The sequence below is a fragment of the Narcine bancroftii genome, chromosome 14 (genome assembly GCF_036971445.1).
Source record: "Narcine bancroftii isolate sNarBan1 chromosome 14, sNarBan1.hap1, whole genome shotgun sequence".
Classification (NCBI taxonomy): domain Eukaryota; kingdom Metazoa; phylum Chordata; class Chondrichthyes; order Torpediniformes; family Narcinidae; genus Narcine; species Narcine bancroftii.
Window position 1 is genome coordinate 66645627 of NC_091482.1, and position 15971 is coordinate 66661597.

General features: G+C 42.1%; 1 protein-coding gene across 7 annotated transcripts in view; it reads left to right on the forward strand.

Annotated features, from left to right (window-relative positions):
• The window catches only part of LOC138749879 (synaptic vesicle glycoprotein 2B-like), a 139939-nt gene that overhangs the window by 110728 nt on the left and 13240 nt on the right, over nucleotides 1-15971 (forward strand). For all 7 annotated transcript variants that reach the window (XM_069911863.1, XM_069911859.1, XM_069911861.1 and 4 more), the window contains 6 exons: nucleotides 54-205; nucleotides 7313-7446; nucleotides 8427-8516; nucleotides 9378-9488; nucleotides 12712-12800; nucleotides 15074-15238. In XM_069911863.1, the coding sequence (XP_069767964.1) occupies nucleotides 54-205; nucleotides 7313-7446; nucleotides 8427-8516; nucleotides 9378-9488; nucleotides 12712-12800; nucleotides 15074-15238 (741 nt within the window). The remainder of the gene's footprint in view (nucleotides 1-53; nucleotides 206-7312; nucleotides 7447-8426; nucleotides 8517-9377; nucleotides 9489-12711; nucleotides 12801-15073; nucleotides 15239-15971) is intronic.

The window sequence follows — 15971 nt, forward strand, 5'->3', positions numbered from 1 at the left end:
TCATTTGGCTGCTCTTGCATTCTGAAGGTCATTTTGTTTCTTCCGTGTTTCAGTATTGGTGGCGCCATCCCCATTGTGTTTCCCTATTTCTCTGAATTCCTGTCTCGTGAGAAGCGTGGGGAACACCTCAGCTGGCTCTGCATGTTCTGGATGATTGGTGGGGTTTACGCATCGGTGATGGCCTGGACCATCATCCCACACTATGGTAAGTGCTGTGAACTAATCGGCTTTCACTTCACCCATTCCACATGCACACGTAACCTATCGGAGAGTGTTGTCTACAGACAACAAGAGGTGTCAAGAATGACCTACTGTTACGTCTCCTAGCGACACTCATTTGAAGTGCCCTGGTATCAGACAGATAAGCAGATAAGTATGTTGCAAGGTTCACACCCAGAATCAATTATGCTCATTGGAAAAGGAAAAAGTGTGTACCATGGTTAATGTGATTTATGGTGTGAAAAAAAAAAAAAAATTATGCTCATTGGCCTAGAGATGCTACAATGAGGACTTTAACATGGTTATTTTATAAAAGGATATTTTTTTCAAGAAAAGTCCAGAGCTCTCTCTCTCTCTCTCTCTCTCCCCCCCCCCCCTCTCTCTCTCTCTCTCTCTCTCTCTCTCTCTCTCTCTCTCTCTCTCTCTCTCGCTTTCTCTCTGCCTTTATGCTGCACTCTGATATGAGACCGGGTTACACATTGCATGCCTACACGGGCCAAAAGAGCACTTTGTGTACTCAGTGATAAAAGTCAGAGATACACTTCGCCATCAGCATGCCCCTGCAAGTGAGGGACCAAGGGAAAACAAAAGGGAACAACTGGGTAGAGATGAATCCATTTTCAGTAATGGTAATACACTGGGGTAAAGCCATTTTAATTGTCAGGGTGAGGGCAGGGAGTAGAGTGGTGAAAGTCTGCAGATGATGTGATTGTAGTAAAAACACACAAGTGCTGGAGGAACTCAGCCGGTCTCGCAGAGTCCATAGGAGGTAAAGATCTATCACTGATGTTTTGGGACTGAGCCCTTCCTCAACAGATGAGTAAAAAGCAGTCAGACACTTTAATTCGGAGCTGGGGAGAAGGGAAGAGCGGGAAGGGGAAGGAGTACAGACCAACAGACAAAAGGTGGATGGGACACAGGCGAGAGGAAAGGTGAGAATTGATTGGAGGAGGCAGGGTTTGTTTTTGGCTCTGTGGAAGCAGAGATGGGGAAGAGGCAGAGCGAAAGGGAAGAAAGAGAGAGAGCACTGGAGGAAAGGAGGCATAGGGAAAGATGGGGGTGTAGAGTGGGGGTGCTAACAGAGAACTGGACGATTGAGGATAATATAATGATGTTCATTTTTCTGGTTCAAGTGTTTCAGTAGTTTTCAAACTTTTTCTTTCCACTCACATCCCACTTTAAGTAATCCCTATGCCATCGGTGCTCTGTGATTAGTAAGGGATTGCTTAAGGTGGGATGTGAGTGGGAAGGGAAGGTTGAGAATCACCGCTCTAGACCCAATTGTTACTGAAATATTTTGCTTGAGAAAAATTGTAATTGGCCCATTTCCTTTGGAGTTATGAAACCCTGCACATAACGAGTCAATGAGGGATGATTAAAACAGTGGTCTTCAAACTTTTTCTTTCCACTCACATCCCACCTGAAGTAATCCCTATGCCATCGGTGCTCTGTGATTAGTAAGGGATTACTTCAGGTGATATGTGAGTGGAAAGAAACAGGTTGAAAACCACTGATATATTTGAATCCAGCACAACTTTAAAGGACATGTTCAAGAATTCTAAATTAAACCAGTCTGAGGCCAAACATAATATTAGCTGGATAAAGTTAAATCAGGTAAATGTATATATCTGAAGCAAGGACCTTCAAACCAGGTGAAACAATGGTTCACTGCTGGCCCCTGTTTCACCCCACTCACTCTCTCCTCCTTGGCTACCTCCTCTCTCCATGGTCAGTCTCAAGGAATGGGTTTTGACCAGAAATGTCAAAAATTCCTTCCTTCCACACCACCCCCACCATCCATGGCCCCACTCATTGATGCCACTCACCAGCAGCTTGCTGTTTTTTGCTTGAGATTCTAGAATCTGCGTCTATTGTGTTTCAGATACAGTAAAACCCCCGGTATCTGGCTACCATGGGTATCGGTAACTGCCGCATAAGTGAATTTTCCAGTTGCTTGAGATTGCGTGTTGCGTGATTGGAGAAGAGCCAATCTTAAATTTCTGTATTTTTTACTTATTTATTTTCCGCTCGTTTCATGATAACAGGGTTATTCTGGATTCCGATTTACAAGGATTTTACTGTATTGATTAAGCCTGCTCCCTTATGTTTCAATATCGGCAGGGTATCGGGTTGAAGATGTTCAGTCCCCTATCACAGTTGTCACCAGCTCTCAGAAGAGTAACCCTGCTGTTGGTTTCAGCAAGAGCCCCCAGTATGTCAGAATTCTCCTCAAACTGACACATTGAAAACCATTTTTTATATTTTACATAATACACAACAATTACAGCACGGAAACAGGCCATTAGGCCCTTCTAGTCCACACCGAACCAAACACCCCTCTCTAGTCCCACCTCCCTGCACAATGCCCATAACCCTCCATCTTCTTCTCATCCACATACCTGTCCAACCTTTTCTTAAATAATACAATTGACTCCGCCGCCACTATTTCTCCCGGAACCTCATTCCACTCTCTGAGTAAAGAAGTTCCCCCTCATGTTACCTCTAAACCTCTGCCCCTTAATTCTTAACTCATGTCCTCTTGTTTCAATCTTTCCTCCTCTTAACGGAAATAGTCTATCCACATCCACTCTGTCTATCCCTTTCATAATCTTAAATACTTCTATCAAATCCCCTCTCAACCTTCTACGCTCCAAAGAATAAAGACCTAATCTGTCCAATCTCTCCCTATACTCTAGATGCTTAAACCCAGGTAACATTCTGGTAAACCTTCTCTGCACTCTCTCCACTCTGTGAAGGATATGCATTGAATTGAAATTGTTTATGGTCACATGTCCTGAGATACAGTGAAAAACTTTAGGTGCTCTGCGGGCAAGTTAACTCTTCAGAAATTCAATTCAATTCAAGCCAATGGAATTGGATTTTGGAGTTCGAACAAAGACGGAACAATCATATTTAATTGATCTATTCTAGCTAAAGAGTGAAATGGGTGAAAGAGTGAAATTAGGCACGTCAAGTTATACGGTATTTTCACAATGTTCGCATGTACCACATGCTTTGGAGTCTATTGAGTAAAGTGATTGTTCCCACTTCCAAGTGGGAGTCATGGCAGGCAACCTGCCTACAGCAAAGTCCCACAAGCAGAAGTGGTTGGCAAGTTGTTCGTTATGTACAAGAGTAGGAGGGGAATTCAGTTATGTTTCACCAGAGATGCACAAGGAAATGCAGATGCTGGAATCTGTAGCAAAAGTAAAACAGTCCCCTGGAGGAACTCAGGGTTCAGCAACAACAACGGGAGCAAAAGAATGGTCGACGTTTTGGGCCAGAACCCTTCCATAATTCTTTTTTCTCCCACTGATGTCACTCAACCCTATGAGCTCTTCCAGCAGATTGTTTCTTGTGTCATTTTTATTTTCATACTGGGCCTCATTATGCAACATGCTCTGGAGTTGTTTGGTTCAGAATGGAATGCAAAATGTCAGCATTGCTCTATAGCAGGGTGCCAACACTGTACAGACCAGCCAGGAAGGTCATGACTTGGGTCATAGAATTGAAGTTGTTGCACAAGTCCTTGGAGAAGATTGGAGTGGAAGGCAACAAGACAAGCTGGACAACAGATTCAAGTCAAGTCAAGGTTATTGTCATCTGATTGCACAAGTACAACCCGACGAATCCAGTCCTTGGTGCAAAACACACTGACAACAACACACACACACCTATACAATACATATGCAGGACAAGTATTCATAGATACAAATAAATAAATAAACATTGTTTTGTGAATATGAGAGTCTTGGATGGTCAGTGTGAGCAGTTCCTTTGGTCATTCACCATTCTCACTGCCCATGGGAAGAAGCTGTTCCTCAGCCTGGTGGTGCCGGCTCTGATGCTCCTGTATCCCTTTCCCAATGAAAGAAGCTGAAAGATGCTGTGTGCGAGGTGGAAGGGGTCCTCAACGATCCTGGTCAATCACGTTGATGGGTGGGAGGGAGACTCCAGTGATTCTCTCTGCCACGTTTGTGGACCTGAAAATTCTGCTGCAACTGAACTATCCTGTGATTCATTCAGATGTAAATGAAAGGAGAGATCAGCTTTCATCAAAACTCTGTTGCAATACTTCATTGCCAAAAGTACAGAATAAAATCACTATGTTACTGATTTGATGACTGGCAAATGATTTGCTGCATATTATTTATAATGCTTTTGACATTTAACTGTTGGTTTGTTAATTTGACTTAATGCAAATTCAAGCATCATTGATCTTCTGTCATTCCTGATATTGCTACAGTTTTAAATCACATTGAGGAGATGCCATAGCTCACAGCCCATTGCATTTCACTTTTCCAAGTTTAATGTTTAGACTGAATCTGTACCAGTGTCTTGAGATTAAGGAGGAATTTGTATTTTTTTCTGTTGCCCTATGAAATTCAGAAAGAAAAGCAGGAGGATGTTTTATGGCTCTTGAGCCTGTTCTATAATCAAGGCAGTTTGTTGCTGATCCTGTCTTCTATCCATATACCTCTCTGCATGTCCCTTGTGTCTAAAATTCCATTGATCTCAGCCTTGTTTGTATATGGATAGAAGACAGGATCAGCAACAAACTGCCTTGATTATAGAACAGGCTCAAGAGCCATAAAACATCCTCCTGGGGAAGAGAATTCCAAAGGTTTACAATCCGATGAGAGAAGTTTTTCCTCATCGTCATCCTAAACGGCCCATAGTTTACCCTGCGATTATACCATGTGGTTGCAGTTTTCCATTCTGAGGGAACAACCTGCCCTGTCAATCTTTCCCAGCCTTAAATTCAGGGGTGTCTCTCTCCCTCCCTTTTCCCTTCTTCAGAGTCAAAATCAATTCTCACGTTTCCTCTTTTCACCTTTTATTGGTCTGTATTCCTCCACCTCCCATCTTCCCCCTTTATTTCCCCAGCCTTTAATTCAGAGGCCTGACTTTTATCACTCATACCTTGAGGAAAGGCTCAGGCCTGAAATGTCAGCAATATATCTTGACACAGCAAGACTGACTGAGGTCCTCCAGCATTTCTGTGTTTTTTGACTGTCAATCTCTCTGACTCTTCGGCATTACAAGGGGAACAGCACATTTTGTGACTCTGCCAATGGGTACCAGGACGTCCAGCTTCCAAAATGTATGCATAGAAACAAGCCTGAAGTGTCCATACAGCCAAACATTTACACACCCAATCTCTAGGCATCAGTAGCACCCCAATTTCTGGAGAATTTTATTCCACCTTAGCACTAGATTGCAGCAGTTGGAACCCAATCAGAACATTAAAAATTTCTGGCTTCCTTACAAATTCTTTCACTGAACATCAAGCAGCCATTAATTTGCCCTCAAGGAGGTCAACAAGAAAATCTGCCATTGCTGGGGTTGAGTTCAGTGCGCAAAAGTGCTGGAAAAATTCAGCAGGTCATACAGCATCCACAGAAAGTGAAAGGCAGCCAACATTTCAGGATTGCCCAAATAAGGGCTGGGGCATGAATCTCCGACTGATCTTTATCTCCGATGGATGCCACATAACCTGCTGAGTTTCTCTAGCACTTTTGTGTACTGCTCTTGGAGAGAATGGCTTGCCAATTATATGAGAAGTTAACCATTGTTCATAATATTGTTAATAATATTGTCCAGACAAGACAAGGATAACTGATTTCCTTCCACTGATGAACAACACTGATTTCATTGTGATTTCACTGTCACCAATACCATAAATTAAAATTTTCATAGCTGGTCAGATTTGAACTCACTTCTCTGGATCATTTGTCCAGTTTATTTGGACTATTCAATAGCATGTGACTAAAATCCAAATCAAACTCAGTCTGCTCTTGAATCATTTATTTCCAAGAATTGTCTAATACATCAAGGCCTAAGTCTGCTGAACAGCACACACACATGTGTATGAACGCACACACACACAGAGAAACAAAAAGGGTTCCCCCCCCAACTTGTGCAATATATTCCTACTATACTATCTGTGATAGAACAGATTCTATCACCAATGTGTATATGTACTTATGTACAGATGGCAGTGTTTTTGGCTCTGTGGAAGCTGAGAGTGTAGCACCACCTACTGGCAGGTCTTAAAGGATTGCTCCTAGCCAAACCAGGTCATTCTGGACTGGTCGACCTACTTGTGATAGGCTCCAGTCTTTTAGTTAATAAAAGCCTTGGTTTGGATCAACAAGTCTTTGGTTCTTTCGACGTGCATTACATATCCTAATTCCTTGAAAACAAAAATTAACCTGTTCTTTCTGCTTTTAAATTTTACCAAATGGTGTGCCATGCTACGATGTTCCTTTATGCTCAATAGCTCAATGTTTCTACTGACACTCAGTGTCCAGCCCATAGATGATGCAACAGCTATTAAAGTGGCAAATGGAATGTTGGCCTTCATTGCTAGAGGGGTGGAATTTGAGAGGAGGGAGGATCTGCTGAAATGGTCCAGGTACTAGTGAGGCTGCACCTGGAGTACTGCGTGCAGTTCTGGTCTCCTTCCTTGAGCAAAGATGGTCACTCTTTGGAGGCGGTGCAGAGGAGGTTCATCAGGTTGATTTCAAAAATGAGAGGGTTAGCCTCTGAGGAAAGATTGAGCTGTCTGGAATGGTGCTCGCTGTAATTCAGGAGATCACATAGAAACACATAAATTATGAAAGGGATAGATAAGGGAGAAGCAGGAAAGTTGTCACCACTGGCAGGTGGGCTAGAATGAGGGGATTCAGGGGAGTAGATTGAGGATGGAGATGAGGAGGATCTGGTTCTCCCAGATAATTAGTGAATGTGTGGAATTCTCTGCTCAAGGTAGCAGTGGAGGCGGTCTCATTAAATATTAAGACGAAGATAGATGGGTTTTTGCATAGTGGGGGAAATTAAGGTTGTAGTAGAGCCCAGCCCATGATATTGAATGGTGGAGCAGGCTTGATGGGTCAGATGCTAATGAAGAGCCTTTCCATGGGTAAGGTCAGCCATAGTACCGTAGAGTTCCCAATCAGTACTCTCAGAGAAGTGAGGAGTGGAAGGTTTGGAGAAAGGCAAATCTTGCCATGTATAAAGTATTGCCGTCCACTCTTTTCCTTCATCTCAGCTGGCACTGTGGTTTTACATGTCTTTCCATCTATTGCAGGCTGGGGTTTCAGCATGGGTTCGTCCTTTCAATTCCACAGCTGGCGCCTCTTTGTCGTTGTGTGTGCTATTCCTTGCCTCTCTTCCCTATTTGGTCTTATATTTATGCCGGAAAGTCCACGCTACTTACTAGAGGTGAGCACTTGAAGGGCTGTATCTCTAAGAGAGGTCATCTACAGACCTTAGAAAGTTTCACTGATCTGCTGAGTTGTGCTATCCTATGTTGAATGTTAAAATATATTAATATACATGCAGATCTAAAAATTGTCAGCCTGGAAAGGTGTTTTAATGGGAATTGTATAATTAGGCATTTGTTAGAGGCTTCATTGCTTCAAAGTTCAATCACTCATAAAAGCTTCCATGTTTGTGTCATTCAATATGCCTTACATCTGGAAAGGACTTTGCATCCAGTGTGGATAGTAGAGGGGGTAGGGATAACGGTGTAGGGGTTGGGATCTGGGGCTGGGGGTGCTTGGAGAGAGCCAGAGGCACAGTTGGAAGGATTAGGATATTTTGAGACATAGAAGATCACCCAGAGATGAAGATTGGTAGAGGGCCGTGGTCTGGGTGCAGGAGGATAGTTTGCCACAGAGTATATGGGCCAAAGGGCCTGTTTCTGTGTTGCACTGTTCTATGGTTCTATGAATGAGTATGGGGAGGTAAGAAGGAGGACATGAAAGGAAATCAGTTGTGCGGAAAATAGATTAGGCAAGACCAGCAACCTGCAAGGGGATGATCCCTGAAGAAGCTAATGGCTTTATGAGCAGTTTTCTATACTCAGCGTGTGTCGTGGAAGAAGAGATTTCCACCATTTAAGGGAGAGGAGGAAGCCATCAACATCCAAATCACCTTGATTCTAAAGAATGCAATATAAGAGATGGGAGATGTCTGAGTGTGTGGAGTCAGTGGATCTCAATGAAGACTGGGGGGGGTAGGGGGGAGGAGAGAGAAAGGGTGGGGTAGGGGGGAGGTCTAAGCAGGAACTGGAGTAGAATGATGGTCCAAATAGATGGTCCAGATAGTCCAGAAAACAGTGACAAGAGGAAAGCAGAGCCTTTCTCTTACCTTTCATAATTCAAGTCTCAAAACTATTTTATTAAACTTCTCTTTCATAGATCGGGAAGCACGATGAAGCCTGGATGATTTTAAAGCGAGTTTACGACACAAACATGAGAGCAAAAGGCCATCCAGAAGCTGTGTTCACGGTAAGCTGTCAACTACCCCAGAGAGTAAGCCACTGAGGATGCCAATTTATTTTATTTTATCGCAGGCCCCCTTCCTGATGTTCATTTCTTCTCCACACCATCCACACTTCTCTGGGGATGAGAATATGTAGTCTCAGTTTCTGCCAACCTGAGCTTTCTCTCTTTTTCCTCCCTCCCCATGCCTCTCTCTTCCTCCAGCAATTCACGCCTCCTTTTCTTCTGTCAACCAAGCACACCCCAGCTATCTCCCCAGCTACTCCTGCCCATTTCTCTTCTCCATCATATTTACTTCACTCTCTGACACTTTTACTTTCTTTTTCTTTACCCTTTCCTTATTACTCCTCTGCATCTCAGTTCTCTTCTCTTTTTCTCCAAATACCCTCTCTCGCTCTCTACTAAGTTGATGCTGCAAACCACAAGGTCACAAGATATAGGAGCAGAAGTAGGCCCGTCGACCCATAATGTCTCCTGCACCATTCTATCATGAGCTGATCCACTGTCCCATTCCCTAGCCTTCTTCCAAAACCCTTAATGCCCCTGACTAATCAAATACCTGTCAATCTCTGCCTTAAATACACCCAACAGACTCGCTTCCAAGGTCCCCGTGGCTACAAGTTCCACAGACTCATGACCCTCTGATTAAAGAAATTTCTCTGCATTTCTATTGTAAATTGACGCATTTTTATCCTGAAGTTGTGCCCTCTTGTCCTGGACTCCCCTTCCATGGGAAACTACCTTTCCACATCTATTTCAAGGAATATCGGCTCAATTTGTTAGTCTTTACATGAACTGAGAGGTGAAATGGAAGAAAACCATGGCAGAATATCAGCACCAATAAACCAATAACCTTTTGTTTTTCAGGTCTCCCATATAAAGACCCCAATACAAATGGATGAATTCATTGAGATTCAGAGTGCCACTGGAACTTGGTTCCAACGTTGGCTGGTCAGGATTATGACTGTGATGCAGCAGGTCTGTATGAATAGGACACGCTATGATGCAACAAACCTTCTTGCCAATCATTTACTTAGGGATCTGTTCTATTGCCTTGTTAGTGTCTTTAACTTTTGAAATTTAAGATACTAATTAGTGTGATTTGTGAAAGATCCACAAGTACTTGTGGATAAAGCTCTGAGCATAAAGCCCTGCAAACAGGCAAACCCTCCCTACCATCGAGAACATCAACAGGGAACACTGTCATCAGAGAGCAGCAGCAATCATCAACGATCCACACCACCAAGCACATGCTCTGTTCTCCCTGGTGCCATCAGGAAAGAAGTCTGGGTGCCACAAGGCTTGCACTCCCGGTTCAGGAACACCATCAGACTTCTCAACAACAAACTGAATCAGGGACTCAGATAATGACGCTTACATTTTCATTTTATTGATTTTTTTCTCTTTCTTTGCACAGTCAGTTTGTTGACATTTTTTAATTTGTTTACATGTGTATGTTGAGTACAGTTTTCTTTGGATTACCCACAAGAAAAAGAATCTCAGAGTTGTATGTGATTTCATCTCTTTACTCTGGCAATAAATCTGAATCTGAAATTTAATATCGTCATTGATTTGGGAAAATCAGGAGGATCCATAGGTTGATGTAAAATGTGAAATAGACATTCATTCCTCTGAGGATTTTCCATAACTCAGTTTGATCCTGCTAATTTTCACCTCAAGCCTCTGATCTTTTCATGTTTTTATCCTATTCAATTTTACCTGGTCCTCACACTGCATTGCTGAGCCATAATGGATAGATTCAGTCACCAAGTAGACTATTACTTTTTGTAAAAAATGCCTTATTAATTGTTTCCCAACCAGACTTCATAATATTCACTTTGGCCCATTGCCAATATTCACCTGTGGCAGGAGAAGAAAATGGAGAGACCCATGACCTACTTGGAGAGATGTCTAACTCTGCCAAGTGAATGCATTGACATATCTCCAGTATAATGCAGACTCTTCATCCTTCTCCTTACTCATGAAGTGATGTATATTGCTACATAAATTGACCCTAATCCTAAACGCCTGAGATTATGGTAGACATTCAGCAATAGTGACCAGATTTCTCCAACATCTATAAACCTGCAGGTGAAAAGTCCTCAATCGCCTAAGCCTTGTTGTTCGTACTGCCATATTGTGAAGTTATTGAAGATATTCTTTACTCACCGAGATGAGATGTCGAATAGCATGAAATAGATCCAAATCCATTGGAAATTCTCAGCACATCATGCAGTATCAGTGACACGAAAAACATTTCTGGCTGATAATCTTTCCTCAGAAACTGGAGATAAAATGTGTTTTAATATGTGCGTTTTTTAAAAATCTAACTTCAATAGGAGTTTATTGTCATAAACATAAAGTAGTATGTACAGTTGCTACCTCTCTCAGTCACGATTGACTTCATACATGGACTCACTTTTACCATCAACATCAGAGGTGTGTTGGGTTTAAAATTAAAATTCAACCTGAAGCCCATTTAAGAACCAAACTGAACCTAATAAATTGTAATATCTTTGGCACCTAAACTAACAAAATCCTGACAGGTTTAATTGGGTTCAATCAATCTTGGGTGAGGTAAGCAGGATTTACTCTAAGAGCTGCCTGACTTCCTGCTGCGAAAAGGACAAATTCAACGGGTTGGAGCAACTTGGATATTGAGGCCAAATATATCAGTAATCAATTCATTCTGCGAGGTGTGGAAAGCTCCAAATTTAGCTTCAAATTTATGGAGGTTGGAGGAGTTGTAGAGTTGAAGGTTTATGTAGGTTATAAAAGAATCCAGAGTTGGATGGAAAAGTGACAGATGGAGTCAAATCCAGGTAAGTTTGGAAGGTCAAACCTGAAGCTAGAGTACAGGATACTTAACAGTATGGAAGAACAGAGGGACTTGGAGTCCAAATCTCTACATCTCTTAATGTTGCCATCCAGTTTGATAGGATAGTTAAGAAGTCCTATGGGATGCCAGGCTTCATTATTAGGGGATTGATGGTTCGAGCCAAGATGTCATGTTGCAATCTCTGGTGAGACCACATTTGGAATATTGTGTTCAGTTCTGGATCTTCATAGGATGCTATGGAGATGGTGCAGAAGAGATTTAACAGGATGTTGCCTGGATTGGAAAATATGCATTGCAAGGCAAGATTAGCAGAGCTAGGGCTTTTCTCTTTGAAGTGAAAGAGGTCTACAAGATTCTGAGAAGCAGAGATAAGGTGGACAGCTAGTGCCGTTTTCCCCAGGGCGGAAGTAGCAGGCACCAGAGGACATCTGTACAAAGTGAAGGGAGGAAAATTAAGTGGCGATGTCACGGATAAGTTTTTATACAATGCATTTCTAGGCAGGGTGGTAGGGGGATGGAACAACAGGGTCATTAAGAGACTCATAGACAGACATATGGATGAAAGAAAAATAGAGGGTTATGAGGTAGGGAGCTTAGTGTTTTATAAGTCAGCACAACATCATGGGCCGAAGGGCTGTTCTGTGCTGTAGAGTTATATGAGGAGCAATGAATCTGGACACAGATTAGTCGTAGCAAAGTCTTTGTTTCCCTGCGAGGGAAATTCACCACAGGGAATCACACACACTCACAAAAGGCACAGGCAGTACACCTGCATCGGACACAACTAAACAGGTAATAAAAACTGCACAAAGTATATAGTGTCGAGAAAAGATACAAAAACAGTACCCGCCACCCCTCGACCTGATGCAGGAACAACACTAAGATTAATTTGAAAGGAGAAACGACGGTTTGTTCATTATGCACCACAAAAGTCCAGCCCCCGTTACTGGCACACACCTTGGGAATGATTCTCCAGCATTCTCCACCATCAGCCCTGGCTCATGACATGGAGTGGAACTTGTGTTCATTCCTCAGGACCCAGCTGTTCCATGTGTTGGGCTTCATACTCCCCTGCTGCTCAGTGAAGTTAGCCAGGTATGCCCAAACTAGGGCAGGTGATGAACGAAGCCAGTGGTGACGTGTGTGTGTGTGTGTGTGTGTGTGTGTGTGTGTGTGTTTTTAAGGAGGCCAAATGCAAGGTGAATGCTCAGTGTGGGTGGTCCTAACTTGATTGACAGATGTGGTGGCTTCTGATCATGTTCACATGGCCCCCCCCACATTATAACTCCTGAGTAATTCCAGCTATTTCCTTTTAATGCCCATGAGTAGTTGTCTAACATGTTATGTTCTGTCTGTTTGCAGGTCTGGCAGAACATCTTGCTTTGCTTTTTGCCTAAATATAGGATGACAACTCTTTTTCTGGCAGTAGTTTGGTTTACGTTGTCCTTCAGGTTAGTATTGATCAAAAATGAAATATTAACATTACTTTTCCTTTATGTGAAGTTTCTATTCATTGAGGCGATAGATGTTCTCATTATGGACTGAAACACTACCCTTTACCATGAGCTCACTTCTATCTGTCCTATCAAGCCTAGGATAGGATACACTGAAGACCCAATGGAGATCTTTAATGGTATGAGATCCTTTGATAGGGAGACATCTGGAAGATGTTTCCATACAAGACCAAAATTGCAAGACCATAAATATACATTGGCCAGCTGTGGATCCAATAGAATACTTAGGAAAATGTTGTCTTCAATATTATGGCCTTATTATGAGCTCATCATAGAGGATGAATAGAAAGGACCTGCAGAAAGGAGAAAACATGGAATCATTAGGCCAGTATTGAGGAAATATTTTTTATCAGCCAGGGAGTAATGAGGATTGGGTGGGGAAATCACATAGTGGGGTGATAGAGATTGAAATGATCACGCTTAAAAAGCACTTGGATCTACTCATCCACAGGGCTATGGAACTAGAACTGGGAAGTTGGATTGTTCCTCCTTGTCCAGCCTGTTTATGATGGACAAAAATGGTCTTCTATGTTGTAAAAGATGATTGTATTCTGTAGAGGAAAAAAATCTTCATCTCAAATCCAAAAAAGCATCAAAAAAGATAATAGTAAACAATGGGGAGGTTGCACAAAAGAAAGATACGTGAGTTAAACATTAGTTTCTATTTCAAAGGTCTGAAAATTGGAACCTGGGATGCAGGTGCTCTCCTAGCTGAACCTCTGGAAACGTCTGGAATGAAGGTGGCCATTTGGCCCAACATTTGGCCCAACATTGCCACTTTCCATCACTTGATCATGGCCTTGAAGGTCGTTCACCTACTTATCTGGCTACCTTTCACTTCATGGTTTCTGAATCCTGAGTTACAAATCCCCACAACAATTAGTGAACATTTAGACAACATTCACCATTGGGTAAATGGTGCTTGAGAAAGGAGGAAGACAACAGGGGTGTCACAGCAGGCAAAACTGCCACCTTGCAGTGTCAGTGATCCAGGTTCGGCCCTGACCTGATTGCCTGTGCGAGTGTGTGAGTTTCCTCCAAGTGCTCTTGTGTCCACCCACATCCCAGTTGGTGGAATAAATTGGCCAATATAATATGTCCCCTATTTTTGATGGAAGTGGAATAGTTTACAGGGAATTACATAATTCCCTGAAAGTGGTGTCACAGGTAGATACAGATGTAAAAAAGAGCTTTCGGCATATTGGCCTTCATAAATCAAAGAAGCCAAATTTGGAGTATTGTGTGCAGTTTTAGTCACCTAACTACAGGAAAGATATCAATAAGATAGAAAGATTGCAGAGAAGATTTACTTGGATGTTGTCTGAACTGAGATATTGGGGAAAGGTTAAACAGGTTAGGACTTTATTTCCTGGAGCGTAGAAGAAAGAAGAGAGATTTGATAGAGGTATTTAAAATTATGAGGGGTATAGACAGTAAATATAGGTTGGCTTTTTCCATTGAGGGTAGTGAGATTCAAAGCAGAGGACCCGGGTTAGGGATGAAAGAGGAAAGGTTTAAGGGGAACATGAGGGGGAATTTCTTCGCACAGAGAGTGGTGGGAGTGCAGAATGAGCTGCCAACTGAAGTGGTTAATGCAGGCTCAATTTCAACTTATAAGAAGAGTTTGGACAGGTACATGCATGGGCTATGGACTGGGTGCAGGCCAGTGGGACTAGGCAGAATAACAGTTTGGCACAGACCAGAAAGACTGAAGGGCCTGTTTCTGTGCTGTAATGGTCTATGGTTTTATGGTTCTATGGAAGATGAGTGAGAGAATGGGATTATTTTGTGACCCAGCACATTCTTAGTGGGCCAAGTGACCTCCTCTATCAGAAGGAAATATAATTCATGCCTTTAAGCCTCTCATTGCAATGCCTCCTCTACACCAAAACTTTCTTGCAGGTGATCATTGCTTTTGGATTTAAGAATGTGCAAACTTTTGTTACAATAATGTTCACATTAATAAATCAAGCTAACAAAAAGGTAGAATGAACAATGATTCTAGGCTACCTATGGCTGACAAAACACAAGGGAGCTAATTAGAGTCTGTAATTCCTATAAGAATTGCTTACATTTCTCATATTCATTCTTTGTATTCCTTTTCCATTAATGGACTGCTGATTGGGAAAACAGTGTCCCCTGCATGTGGATCAGTGTCTCAGAAGTGCATTTAACTTTGTGTTGAACCATATTCAATTTGGGCTCTGCAGCTACTCTGGACTGACTGTGTGGTTCCCGGATATGATCAAGTACTTTCAGAACGAAGATTATGAATCCAGAATTAAAATATTCCACCAGGAGCGAGTTGAGGACTTCACATTCAACTTCACTCTGGAAAACCAGCTTCACAAAGAGGGGGAATACATCAGTGTCAGGTGAACCCACTAAATGAATGGAAACTGCAACATGATGACCAATATCTTAACTCTGTCCTGAAAAAATAACCAGATTCAACATACATGTCTTAGAGAGTGAATTCCCTGGTATCTGGAACCTATATGGATTGGTAGATGCTGGAGAAGTGTATTTTCTGGTTGCTTGAGAATAACAATGTCTAACTAATAGACCTTCATTAAGAATAAACAGTTCAAAAGACAAAAATACTAACAATGAACAAACTTCACTGGCAAGAATATATAAATCTTAAAGCATTTTACTTTATTTTCTGTCACATTCTTTGAAAACATTTAACCGCCGCTGCATCTGCAGGTTCCTCCCCCTCCACCCAAAAGACGAACAATAACATTATAGATAATTAACCCCCTCCACCAAGTGTACAGATAAAGTCTCTGACCAGGGATAAGAAAACACTTTAAGAGAGTCACCTCAATGGCAAGTGGCATCAACCAGGACTTCATCCCGGGCGACACCATTGCTGTTTCACTCAACTTTATTCAAACAGCTGCTACGAGCAGCTGGCTGGATATTTGCTCCCATCTTCACCAAAGGTTTCTGTGTTACTTCACAGAACATTTACTTTTACAATTTTAAACTTGCATTTTTTTTACCTATTATTCTATCCTTATTTTAAATTTTAAAATTTATTTTCTTCAATTTTTTTGCTCGTTGATTGAGGCTGCCGGTTGCTTGAATTCTAGATACCAGGAG